The following is a 13,601-nucleotide window of genomic DNA, read 5'->3' on the forward strand; positions in this document are numbered from 1 at the left end:
GGAAGGCAGAGCAAAAGAAGTCTTTGTAATGAACAAAGATTCATAGATCCCTAGTATACCAGGTTGGAAGGGGCCTCAAGGATCATCTAGTCCAACCTCTCCAGGTAAGAATATAGTTTAAATGAGATGGCCCAGCACCCTGGTCAAGCTGGGTCTTAAAGCTGTCTAATATAGGGGAGTCCACCACCATCCTTGGGAGTTGTCCAATGTCTAATAGTTTCAATGGTGAATCATTTTTTTCTGGCATCCAGTCTGAATGCATCCGGTCTGAATCTCCCCAGTAGCATTTTGTACCTTTCTGGAGACAGTCTCGGTCAGATCATGAGCCAGGTTTGCAGCTTTCCATCTCACAGGGTCTCCAAACTATCAGCTTGGACTCTGTCTAGGTGCCTAGAAGCCCAGACAGGAGCTCAGCAGCTGATATATCTCATCTGGCTTCATGAAGTACAAGGTCAAGTAAGCTCGAGAAGATGTAATGCTGGAGTAATTCCTATGTCTCTGCTTCATGCAGCAGGACAAACTGTCTGCTGAGTTAGCCACAAGCCAAGCTGGATGCTGCCAGGAGTGAATCTGCTGAAATGCCCGAAAGGGGAGAGGATCCCTGGTCATCACAGTGGAGTCTAGCTGCTAGGGAGCAGGAGAAAAGTCCAAAGTAGCTGCTACCTACGAAGATATCACCTGGTAGCTGGACAAGGCCAAATGCCTTCCCCTATCACATGTGGCTGCTGTCTCTGCAAGGAGGTTGAGCAATAATCCAGCAGGAATTTGATTAGGAGCTAAATCTCAGTTACCAAATATGGGTTGTATCGGGCCAGCATGTGGGCGCAAACCCTCTTCATGCTCTGTTTGCCCTCATTTTGGCACTGACCCCACCATGAGCTCATTGGGAAGCAGCTTTGTGCACAGCAGCCCCATGAGATATGCTTCCCTCCACGCCCAGCCACAGCCCCGGAGACTCACAGGCTGCTAAAACGCCCATCACTTGGCACAGGGGTGAGGCACCACCACCTGGCTGCCAGACAATCTGTATGGCACTTGGGGAAGGGTGAAGGGCTGGGACCAGAAAACCAGATGTGGTCAGTCTCCTGAATGAGTACTGTGGATAGAGGCTGATGGAAGAAGTTGGGAGGAGATTCAGATATTTATCTGAGTTTTGTTTTGGACTTGCTGGCTGGCCTTAAAACAGCAGCTTAGCTAATATTGCTGTCCTGACCACACTGACATCCTCTTTGCCGAAGAGGTGTTGTAGGAAAGGGTATGCAGAAGCACACAACTCTTGAGGCCACAGTGATAATGGTGTTGGTGGCTCTGCAGCTAGGTCAGCATCTACATTGACAGCTGAAGCAGCTCAATGCAAGAGGGGTAGGAGGATCCTCAAGCTCCAGTGTGTTGAAATGAAAATGCACATCCCCACAACCAGCTGTGCAGCTTGCTCTGCAACTTCATGAGTCTGGATGAGCAGCATGCATCAGGAGACAAATCCAAGCCTCACCTCAAGTCCCTCACTCTTGAGAGATGCTCCTTCCATTCCAGCCACTGCTCTACTTCAGGTCCCTCAGAGTCTAGACACCTGGAAAGCACCCAGCTTTATCCTAGGGGTCCTAGGAGTCTTAGAGGTCATGGTGCTGCCACAACCCACCCAAGTTTTCAGACTGTAGCAGATGATGGGTTTCAGGTTGCACCAGAACAATATTTCTCTGGCGCCATGGTCCTCACAGGAAGGACATTGCTCCAGCCCTACCTTGCCTGAGAGACCTGAGGACTTCCCTCACCAGGTTCCTGGGTAGCCTTACACCTCCAAAAAGCCCATTTGTCCCATTTGTTGCTGTCAGAGATGCTTTTGCACCTCAAGCCTGCCCACAGAAGAGCTTAAAGAGTGGTGAGACACCAGTTGTCTCTACCAAAGCTCTGCCATGCTGTCTGCCATCTGTAGGCTTCAAGAAATCTACCATGTCTCAGCTCATCCACAAAGGGCAAGAGTTTTTCTACCCTCCTGGCTCACAGTACAGGACCTGCATCTACTGACAGGCTGCAGGAGTTCTGCTGATGTTCTGGACACCTTGGAAATAACTTCTTTTAGAACCTCTTAGTGTTTCATGCCTTGTCTCATATAATTTTTTTTAAGTGGGCACCTCATTTGAGCACAACTTTTCTGCAAGTGCCACACTTGATTAGCAAACAGATGTGGGGAAAGCTGGGATGGAAAAGTGTCCTCTTCTGTGTGCCTCCATGATGTGCTTACTTTTTGCTGTTATCAAACCAACAACTTTATCTTACAAAGTAAATTGTTTAAATTGATAATGGAAAACTGACCTCTAATCTATGCTCTGCAGGGGAGCTTTCTTGAGCAGCTTACTCTGCAACTAGTTGGATGTGTCTGCAAAAGCTTCAGGTGGAGAAAGTAAGCTAGTCATTAAAAGACTTGCCAAAAGCTGAAGAGAAAGATTACTTCTGTCTACTATAGCTTCAGAAATCCAACTTCCCTTTCCCCTGCCCAGATATTTAAGCTGGGCTTGTGCTTTCACCTCAAGTACCATGACATCCCTAAGATCTGGCTACAAATCACCCTTAAACCTTTTTTAAAACTCTTCTGTTTGGACTTGGCCAACATAACCTCTACTAAAAAAAAAAAAAAGAAAATGCAGAAAATATTTCAAAGCCAAACTTTAAAGGGACATCCATTGCTTTATTTATGTTTAATTAAAATAATAATAATAACAACAACAACAACTTTTCCAGTCCTATGGTAACTAACAATCCAATCTACAGCTCCCATGGGAAAGAGTCTCTGTTTTCCGCTGGGATGTTGACTTACTCTTGACATTGCCAAGGTTCTGAGCACAGCAATTTGTTGGGAGGGGGTTTCCAGCTTGGACTTTGTTGCAGTTAAACTGTCATGCTCCAAACCACAGAGTTTTACTATGGCCTCCACTTCCCTTTGTTTTACCTGAACTTCTCATCCTGCTCTGCAAATCTGATGCCAGAATGAGTCATGCCTGCAGGATTAGCTTTTTACTTTTCAACTCCTCTGTCAATGTTGCCTAGACTAGTTCTGAGGAGAGAAAAAGAATAATGACACTCCCCGTTTAGTAAAGCTGTGTAACAATGGACTGAAAGAAATTACCTCCAGTCTTCAGCTATTTACACTCAGACAGCAAGGACCACTCCATCTCACTAGGGTAACCCAGGGTAACCCAGCCTCTCTTTGCTGTTCCAGCCACGGGGATGTGTCAATACCCCCCGGCTCCTGTGAGTCATCCCCACCTCATTGCTGTGGTCCATGCAGGCATGTTGGCTTGCTTCTCACTCCAGAGCAGGAGATCCTGAAGATTGCCCTTGAGGAACCTCAGGAAGGATGAGGGGCACCACCCTGATTTTCAGTGTTTGAGCATCAGAGAGCTGGGTTGAGCCTTTCTTAAACACCTTCCCTGTAGGTGTTTAAGAAGGATGGTGTTCAAGAAGTATGTGGATGTGACTCTTCAGGATATGGTTTAACAGCCATGATGGTGTCAGGTTGATGGTTGGACTCAGTGGTCTCAAGGGGCTGTTTCCAAATGGAACAATTCTACAATCTGTGATTCTCTTCTCTCCTGCCTTTGGGCTGACCTCTTGGATGTCCCCTTCTCCCTGCTGACTGCCAAGATCAATCCTGTGCCTCTTGTCTTTGCAATGTGGCTCAGGCCAGGAATTCTTCTGTTCTGGGACTCAACTTGCTAGAAGCAGATATTAACTTGTCACTGTCCTACAGATCTTTTCTTATGTTTACATCTAAATAAGCACATTATTGGGGGGGAAATATTTTTTCATATTTAATTTTCTATTTTCCCCTTGCTCTTTATTATTTTTTACAGTAATAAAGACATTCTCACATAGCAATATTTTATTGTTTCACAGCAGAATAAAGAGGAAGGAAACTCAAAGGCCTCATAAAGATGCCATTCTCCTTCCTTTTCTGTGTCCCTGTACAAAATATGAACCTGGAAGACCTGGTAATGGTCCAGAATAGTGGCAAATCTATGATTTGCATGTGAAGACCCAAACTGCATAAGCAAAACTCTCAGAGCCAGCTGGATAAGATCTGAGCATCTGGCATTTTGAGAATTTTTTTTCTTTGTATCTATGGGTCATTTTCCTACATTATTGACAAGACTTGAGCTGATTCAACAGAAACTCCTGGAAATAACATTCATCCCACAGAAGCAAAGAGAACTGCAGAGATTATAAGGTTTCTTGCCCAGCAAAAGCTCAAAACAGGGTTATGCCCAAAGTTTATAGATTCACAGAATGGTTTGGGTTAGAAGGGACCTTAAGGATCATCTAGTTTCAATCCCCCTGCCAAGGGCAGGGACACTTCCTTGGTTGCTCAAGGCCTCATCCAACCTAGCCTCCAGGGAGTGGGCATCCACAGCCTCCCCAGGCAAACTGTTGCTGTGTCTCACCACCCTCACTGTAAAGAATATCTAACATCCAGCCTGAAACTGCCCTTCTTGACCTTCAATCAAGTTAGATCATTCTGCTCAGAGTTACAAGCAGCCAAGTTTTCAAAAGCTCAGCAGACAGGAGCTCCACCATGCCTTTGTGAAACCTGTTCCATGGCAGAGATTTCACACGTGAAATGTCAACTGGATACAGATAAATTAGTACCAGAATGTTCAAATTGAAGAGACTGAGACTTTTTTTGCTGTCTCTGGGAACAGCCACAGTGCAGTGTATATTTTTAATAGCAACATGCGACTTTACAAGCACTTCTTTCTATCGGGATTAACCTGATCCACAGACTTCTGGAAGCATGTGTGGCCTTAGGAAAATGCTGCGCAGATGCTTGTCTAGTGTAAATCCCCACAGGTTTGTTTTCACTTCAGCAGGACTCTAGCTATTCACAGCCTCTGTTTTCCTTTTGAAAGAAATGTTTTGAATTTCAGCAATAACCATTTTCCTCATCTGGGGTCTCACATTTTGCTATAGGTTCAAGCAAAACTCCAGCAAGTTTCTGTGGCTACTTGTACACAGGGCATTACTTGGCCAAGTGCCATGGTAGCTGCTAAAAGGTCAGACAGTGGTGGTGAGAACAAGATGAGGATGAGGAGGGAAAAAAGGAGCTTTTTATAGAAGAATTCAGATTTTGGTCTGCCAGTTCCCATAAGCTCAACCTATCCCCACCTTATAACTTGTTTTCTAAATAAAGTTTTGTATAGGGTTAACACTCCAGGGGGAGTAGCCCTGAACCTGACCCTAGGGGTCTTGACCCCTCCCCAAGGGTGGTTAGGGCCTTCCTGTCCTATAAAATGAGGGGCACTTCCTGTCCTCCCTCTCTCTCTTTCTCTTTCTCTTTCTCTTTCTCTTTCTCTTTCTCTTTCTCTTTCTCTTTCTCTTTCTCTTTCTCTTTCTCTTTCTCTCTCTCTCTTTCTCTTTCTCTCGGCACATCTCTCCCTTCATACCACCATACACATGGCAGACATGAGGCAGACAAAGCCACCATCACAAAACTCGGGTTGTATTTATACCTTTTGCATATTTTGCTTTTTCCCTTCCCTATCTTTTGTAAGCCTCCCTACCTCAGGTACCCCTCTGAGTTATTGTTAAACTTTTCTTTTTAACTTCCAAATCGAGTGAGGTTGATTTATTCGGGTGTGCTTATCTCTCTCTATATATATATATCTAATTCCTATCTTTGGGAAAGGAGGGAGAAGAGGGGAGGGCACTCTCTAGATTGTTATTGGTTCTATCAAATTTATTAGAGCCTCTGGGAATTTGGATTAGAACCCAAGACAATTTATTCAAGTTTATTCGCAGAACGTTAGGTGTTAGAAGGGATGTCCGGAGATCATCAAATCCAACCCCATGGATTTGATGGGGCAGGTCATGCAGGAACACATCCAGATGGGTCTTGAAAGTTTCTAGAGAAGGAGGCTCCTCAGCCTCTTTGGGCAGCCTGTTCCAGAGTTCTGTTTGTCTTAGAGTAAATAAGTGTTTCCTTATGTTGAGGTGGAGCTTCCTCTGTTGCAATGTGTGCCCATTGCCCCTTGTGCTATCACAGGACATCACTGAAAAGAGCCTGGCCCCTTCTTGCAACAGAGGTGCTCTACCTAATTTAGTGGCATGAACTACAGGAACACAATAGCCCCATGTACAGGCAAAATTCTTCTGGTTGCTTGGTTTCCCTCCCTCCTGCCTTCTACAACAACCTTACTGCTGCTACCACTCTGGAACACAAACAAAGGAAATTTACCCAAATCTGACACCATGCTGGGCAGAGAGACTATATGAAGTGGTGGCAGGGAAGACTCTGAGGGAAAAGGTGAATCTTGCTAGAGAGAATATGAAGACCAAAGGCCAAACAGTTAGACCGCCTTTAGAAGGCATTACAGCTCTTGAAACCGCTGGATGACTGGCCAAACAGGATATTTGCTAGGCAAAATAGAAAGAACTTATTTCCATGCCAACAGAGCTTGGTGGATATTCAGAGACACCCATCTGGAACATTTTCATGAGGTGCTGAAATGCACAGACTTCAGGGGAGCAAGAGCCATGCAAACCTCACAGCACCTGCAAGAAAAAAGCATAGCAAGTGATGTCTGGCTTTGCATGTCTCACAATAAGTCAGCTCCTCTGTGGATCTGACAGATCTGCCACTATCAGTCACTTCTTGGTGGTGCAAAGGCAAGAATGGATGGCTTCTTACAAATCAGCTCTAAAAACTACTTTAGTGGGGGACAAATGAATGTGTCCACCTCAGAATGGATCAAATCCACTTCCATCAAGGTGTCTGCTCCCTGTTGCCTACACCACATGCAGTGTTTTCTTCTGCTTAGCTTTGTGGCTTCAGGTCTTGGCTAACTGAGTTTGGCACTGCCACTTTGCACATCAAGTTTGGATATTTAACCTGCTATTCCGGCAGTGCTGGCACAGACCAAGGTTTGCATGACAAGCTGTGCCCCTCCTCATGAAACCCAGTGGGGAGTGTGCTTATTCACAGCAAGAATCACTCCTGACCCATGTTCAGCCTCATGCCCCAGCTCTGCCAGTTACTTCCAGCTGAGGTCACAGGATCATAGAATCACAGAATGTATTGGGCTGGAAGAGACATTCAAAGGTCATCTTGCCCACCGCCTCTGCAGTAAGCAGGGATAGCTCCAAATAGGTTGTCAAGTCCTAGAACAGGCTGCCCAGAGAAGTGGTGGCATGCCCACCCCTAGAGAGATTTAAAGGAGGTATAGATGCACTGCTGAGTGACATAGTTTAGTGTTGAGTTAGGGAAGATGCTGGACTGTCAGACAAGTGCACTGGGTGGCCTCACTTGCTGCCTTCCAGACCAACCAAGATAGAAACATGCTGGATGGAGACTGGACTGTGGCTCCCCACCCCTCTCACCTCAGACAAATTTTCTCTCCCACAGCCATGAGACATGGCCTGTTTCAAAATTACCAGGAGATGGCAGCCCCAAACTCACACAGTAAACTAAATCAGGGGATGATAAGCAGAATGAATTTGGAGAAACAGGACAGATATAAACAACCAGGCCACTGATGCGGAGTGAAATCTTGCTTGCACAAGACAAGGCATGTGAATATCTAATGCAAACGTGCTATGGACACATTCCACTAGTCTGTTTCTCTCCAGACCCTCATCTGGGATGTGAATTGGTTTTCTGTTTCAGCTGCACACCAATTCTCCCTCAGAGGTTTCACCTTCGTCCCCACACCACACCCTGGGTTTAAAATATTTCCAAAACCCCTGCCATGACCACTCTGTTTTTGTATCCTGCTAAGCCAAATCAGGTGGAAATATACACTCAAAGAATCATATAATTTGTTTTGTTGGAAAAGACCTTAAAGGTCATCAAGTCCATCTGTTGACCAACATGAACATCAAACCATGTCCTGAAGTGCCATGTCCACAGGTTTCTTGAACACCTCCAGAGATGGTGACTCCACCACCTCCCTGGGTAGCCTATTCCAATACCTGACCACTCTTGCAGGGAAGAAACTTTTCCTGATCTCCAACTTAAACCTGTCTTGGTGAAATTTCAGGCCATTTTCTCTCATTCTATCACCTAATACTAGGAAGAAGAGACCAACCCTCACCTCATTGCAACCTCCTTTTAGGTAGTTGTAGTTAGCAATGAGTTGTATAGGGCAATGATATCTTCAGCTCCTTGACTTTGGATACTTGTGGACACATGCTCTGAAAGTGCATGAAGGATGTCTCCATTACCTGTCTTGTTCCAAGAGACTCAGGCTGGTGGCTCCCTCTCAGATCCCAATCATGAGCTGCAGGACTCCACTGTCAAAAGGTATCAAGAAGCATCTGTCTGTGATGCTCTTCACTTTCAGCAGCAAAGTTCTTGCATCAAACACTGAAGAAATAACAAAACAAAAACAAAACCCAAACTTGCTATCCCATCACAGGGCATCTGTTGTTGGGGTACAAATTGTGCCATGGTGTTTGTGTTCTCATCTCATCTGCATTCAGCCGATCTGATTTTGACTCTGCTGAACTTTTGACTTGGAGCACGTTGAATACAGTACTGCTCTTCCTGGGGCACAAAGGCAAAGCAGTATGTTTTCTCCCTTCAAAAAGGAGAGGAATTCTGCTGGTGGTACTGCAACTACGAATGTGCTGGACCTGGAGAGGCTGCACACATGTGTAATGTCCACTTTCCTCTGGTTTGGTTGGGGTGGGAGAAACCACAAAGTCAACAGAGAGCAGGCTTTCCCAGCGGTTAACTCTTGAGGGATCCCAATGGCCTGGTTTCTCATATAGGGACAACAGATAGGGAAATGAAGACTAAAGGATGGGTGGAAATTTCTCTTGGAGATCCAAGCAGAGGGGATTTTGACTGGGGTCATTCTCTGGCGCCTACTGGCAGTGATTCCAGCTTTGAGTGACAAAGGCACAGTGGCCTTGTGCAGTGTATACTGCAGTGCCAAGTCTCAAAATCAAGGAACACTTTGCTCAGCTAAAAACTGCAGACCTCAGTGTAGCCAGGGTCTGAGCTGGGAAAGTGAGAAAGAAAGAAATGCTGACTTGGAGATCAAGTCATAGAACTGTTTCTGTTGGAAAAGACTTGTATGATTATCAAGTCTGACCAATGACAAGCTTTGTCCCAGAGACCAAAGGAAATCCCAAGCTATAGCTTTTTTGTAATCTTGCAGACGGTGCACATTTGCCATTGTATCATGAACTTGAAATGGCAAGGCATGGCATTTTCCATTTGACTCACCTTTGTCCCTCCTCCAAAAGAAGAAACAAAAGAAATCCCTGAAATGGCCACAAACACAAAAAGCACTAACTCTTCAGCTGTATCAGCAGGCACCACTTTGACTGATAGATGCAGGAGACCAGCATCTGAGATAACTCTGAGTTTCATGTTCTCCTTAGTTCCTGGCCCACAGGAGCAATGCTTAAAATGGGACCTACTCCTGCTACAAGAGTGGAAAGCTGAAAATATTTTTAAATAGGCTGGTGATAATGTCAGACTAGGGATGATGTCCAGGCCACCACATTATATACAACTTCCGCTTTGCTCACAAACACTCCTATTGCAGTTTAACCTGCACAGTGGTGGAAGGAGAAGGAATGAGCACCAGCTCATGCTGTTTGAATGTCCATTTCACTCTGCTGGGCTCAGCTAAGGAAATGCTTTCTTGGAAGAGGATTTTCATCACCAGTCGGGAGGGTAAGAGCAGCTGTTGAGCACCATTCTGCCTCAACGCCCATCTACAAAGTGCAAAGTGAAGTATGACCTGATTTTGCCCTCTGGAGGCACGGACTTGGCATGGCGCAGAGAAACAACCCCAGAGGTGACTGAACTACTGCACTGTCTGATGGAAAATCTGACGGGAAATTTCATTCACAGCCTCCCACAAGCAAGTGAACACTGCAGGAGAGCCAGCTTTCCAGCTCTCCTTCCACACTGAAGGAGTCAATTCCAGGGTTTGGTGTGCTTCAAGAACATGAGTGTGAGTAGAGTAGGCTGGCTTTTCTTTTGGCACAAACCCTGAAGTGTGTGTTTTGAAATACTGACACACATTTGCATCCAGCTACCTGGGGCTGCACATATTGGTCCTTCATTACTTACCATGCTAGCTCCACGTTTTTTTTCTGCTACCTCCATAGTTTTTCCTGCTAGGTCCATGGCTTATCTTGCTAACCCTACAATTTTTTTTCTGCTAGCTCCTTGGTTTATTGTCCTAGGTCCATGGTTTATCCTACTAGTTCATTGGCTTATCCTGCTATCTCCATGTTTTATTCTGTTAGCTCCATGATTTAGCTCCCAGATTGCTAGGAAGCTGCACAAATAACCAGGTGGCTAAAGATAGAAGGAAAAAATGTTTAACACTGGGGGTGGTGAGATACTGTCACAGGTTGCCTAGAGAAGTGGTGGATAACCCCATGCCTGGAAACATTCCAGGTCAAGGTGGAAAGGGCTCTGAGCAACCTGCTCTAGCTGAAATTGTCCCTGCTCACTGCAGGAGGGTTGGACTACATGACCTTGAAAGTTCCTTCTAACCCAAGTCATTCTATGATACCGTAACTGTAAAGTCCCTTTATTTAGCTAGAAATTAGGGCTAGAGATTGTTTGCTGCATGCAAACGTGTCCTCACATGCACTGATTTTTCTCCAAGAAGAGAAGTAACTATCAGAAACCTCTGAGGGAGCCCTGTTTCACTAGGATGAAACATCTCCTACCCTTCCTTTGCTCCTCTAAACACCATTTGTGCAATGGCCAAGAGGGATTTGAAATAGCTTTTACCACAGTCTCACTCAGCAGCACAATGGTGACATGAGTTTTGGCAGAACTGGCAGGAGGTGCCAAGACACGGGCAGGATCACCTGCACATTCACCTCTGCACTCTGACTCCTGCATGCACAGTCCTGCCCACATCTATCCCTACATACCTGTGGATGCTCATTCATTAGGTCCAGCCACACACATGGGCACATGTTCACACATGCAGTTGCATGTCACACCACCCCCCCCCCAATCTCTCATGCAGATTCTTAACACCATACTAGTCTCCTTGCACACCCATGTACTTCCACGCACTTATACTTTCCATCCCACATCTAGGACCTCCTGTTGTCCTCTTCATCCTCTGGCTGCTGCTGATCACTATGCCAGCAAATGAGGAGCCTTGTGCTGCTCTCAGCCCTGCAGGTGGGCACCACAGTTCTTCACCAGCTGGGCACACTGGTGGCACTTGTTCTGCCCCACAGTCCTGGGGTCAGGCCCAAGTATTTGAGCAACCTGGCAGGAAGGTGGTTGAATCCCCTTCTCTGGAGCTTAGAAGATGCTGAGATGCGGTGCTGAGGGACATGGTTCAGCATCAGATTTGATAGAGTTAGGTAAGTGGTGGACCTGATGATCTTAAAGGTCTTCTCCAACCAAAGTGATTCCTGTGATTCTGTGTGATTCTGTCCCAGAAGCAGCCTGCAGAGAGTCTGGTGTCCCTTTTGGTTGTAAAGATCATGTACCTGGAGGTCCTATAGAACAAAAATCAAGGACAAGCAAGTCAGATCACAGGTAAATCAAGTGCATGGAAGCTTAGCTGCACGTCACATCTCTGCTGGGGACCACAGATGAGACTACCAACCTGAATCCATTTGCATAGCAGCTTGGCAGGAAGACCGCATTGCTGAAGCACACACTTACCATCTCTCCCCACAGTGATCTGTCACTTGGGGAGGTTTTTTGCACATGTAATTAGTTACTACCATTTCCCTACCATGAAGGAATGCGGGGCCCTTTGCCACAGACCAGCATCATCCTCTGCAGTAGCAGCAGTCCCACCAGCCCCGAAGGACTCCCATCCGTGCGGAGGAAGCGTTGGCGATCATGTTCCAAAACACGACACTCGCACTGGGACCGGAAAGCTGTCCTAATGTCGCCCCATTACCCGCCAGCGCCCCGAGGTGGGGGTAGACAGGGATCACGGGCGAGAAGACGGGGACCACGGGAAGGAGGGGGAGCGGGCGGAGTGGGGGGATGCCGGGGCAAGTCGTTGCCCCTGCCTGCAGCGGCGGCGGCACGCCCGGCCCTGCCCGCTCCTCCCGGGCTACGGGGCGTTGCAGGGGGAGTGTCGGCAGACCGGGTGCGGTGCCTCTGGACACCGGAGCATAAAAGCTGTGGAGAAACGGCTCTGTGTCTCCTCGCTTTGGCCCGGCCCCGGCTCGGGGGCGCCCTAACGGCCGTATGACTGCCGAGAGCTGCTTGCCGCCGGGCCCCCCGCTGCCACCTCCGCCGCTGAAGGTGGACGCGGCACCGCCGGGGGAGGAGGCTGCGGTGGTGGCGGCGGCGGCGGGGACACGGGGAGGGCGGCGACGGCGCAAACGTCCGGCGGAGCGAGGCAAACCTCCTTACAGCTACATCGCCCTCATCGCTATGGCCATCGGGCAGGCACCCGAGCGGCGGCTGACGTTAGGCGGCATCTACCGCTTCATTACCGAGCGCTTCCCCTTTTATCGCGACAGTCCCCGCAAGTGGCAGAACAGCATCCGACACAACCTCACCCTCAACGACTGCTTCGTCAAGGTGCCGCGGGAGCCGGGACGTCCCGGCAAGGGTAACTACTGGACGCTGGATCCCCATGCCCGCGATATGTTCGAGAGCGGTTCATTCCTCCGCCGGAGGAAACGCTTCAAGCGCAGCGACCTCTCCACCTACCCGGCTTTCCTCGCCGAGCGTCCCGCCGCTCCCTGCCGCCTCTTTCCGCTGCCCGCACCGCCTCCCAACGCCGACCTGACCCCGGCCCCCGCCGCCGCCTCCTGCGCCTTCGCCGCCGCTACCTTTCCCGCTCAGGGCTGCGCTGCTGCTGCCCTGCCGCACGCCTACACCCCGCTTCCCACCGGACCCGGGCCCTACGCCCCAGTCGGCGCCGGTCAGCTGTACGCGCCGTCGGGGCGTATAGTGCTTCCCGCATCGCCTCCCGTTCCCGCCGGGCTCTACGGCCGCAGCTCTCCCACGCCCTACCCGCCGCTGCCCCACTCCTACGGCACCAGCGGGCAGCTGGGGCCCTCCGAGTCGGGACCGCGGCACGGCTTCTACCACGGTGGACCAGACAGATTTGTCTCGGCGCTTTAACTCCTTTTAGCCCGACGGCGCGGACCGGAGCCCGGGAGAGGGGATGGTTGCTGGGACCGACTGGCGCTGCTGAACCCGCAGTCATCAAGGAATATACTGGAACACCCTGGGCTGTGCCTCTGCATCGTGTCACCTGCCCAGGCTTCCCAGTGAGCAGCTCTGCTGCCAGCCTTAGGGGTGGGGGTCCTGCCCAGCCCCATCTTCTCCCACCAGTGAATTTCCAGGGGCCTCCAAGTGCCTTGAGGGAAACAACCCTTTCCTCTTCCTCTGCCTTGCGTGGGGCAGGTGCTCAAAGCTTCCTGCCAGGCTCCCAGCCATGCCAGCACACCCAGCTGAGACCACACTTTGAAAAATCTCTCCACTGTTGATGATTTTATTTAGAAAGCAAAGTGTCTGCTGTGGCAAGGGAGGAGGTAAGCAGGAGGAAACATTCCCTGGCCTCTCACAGCTACAAATGTTACAGCAGGACATGTGACTGTCATGTTAGTGTTAGGCTCCACAACCAACATCAGGGTCA

General features: G+C 48.6%; 1 protein-coding gene and 1 long non-coding RNA gene across 2 annotated transcripts; one reads left to right on the forward strand and one right to left on the reverse strand.

Moving 5' to 3' along the window:
• Positions 1 to 2,665: 2,665 nt before the first annotated feature.
• Positions 2,666 to 8,851, reverse strand: LOC135193108 (uncharacterized). Its single transcript, XR_010309103.1, has 2 exons — positions 8,215 to 8,851; positions 2,666 to 3,052 (listed from the first exon to the last, which is right to left on the reverse strand). It is a non-coding gene; the product is annotated as an uncharacterized LOC135193108 (long non-coding RNA).
• Positions 8,852 to 12,196: 3,345 nt separating this feature from the next.
• On the forward strand, positions 12,197 to 13,360 carry FOXE1 (forkhead box E1). Its single transcript, XM_064176598.1, has one exon. It carries the CDS (start codon positions 12,197 to 12,199, stop codon positions 13,082 to 13,084), a length of 888 nt encoding a protein of 295 aa, XP_064032668.1. The 3' UTR covers positions 13,085 to 13,360.
• Positions 13,361 to 13,601: the final 241 nt, after the last annotated feature.

This window comes from Pogoniulus pusillus, chromosome Z (assembly GCF_015220805.1).
Source record: "Pogoniulus pusillus isolate bPogPus1 chromosome Z, bPogPus1.pri, whole genome shotgun sequence".
Lineage (NCBI taxonomy): Eukaryota > Metazoa > Chordata > Aves > Piciformes > Lybiidae > Pogoniulus > Pogoniulus pusillus.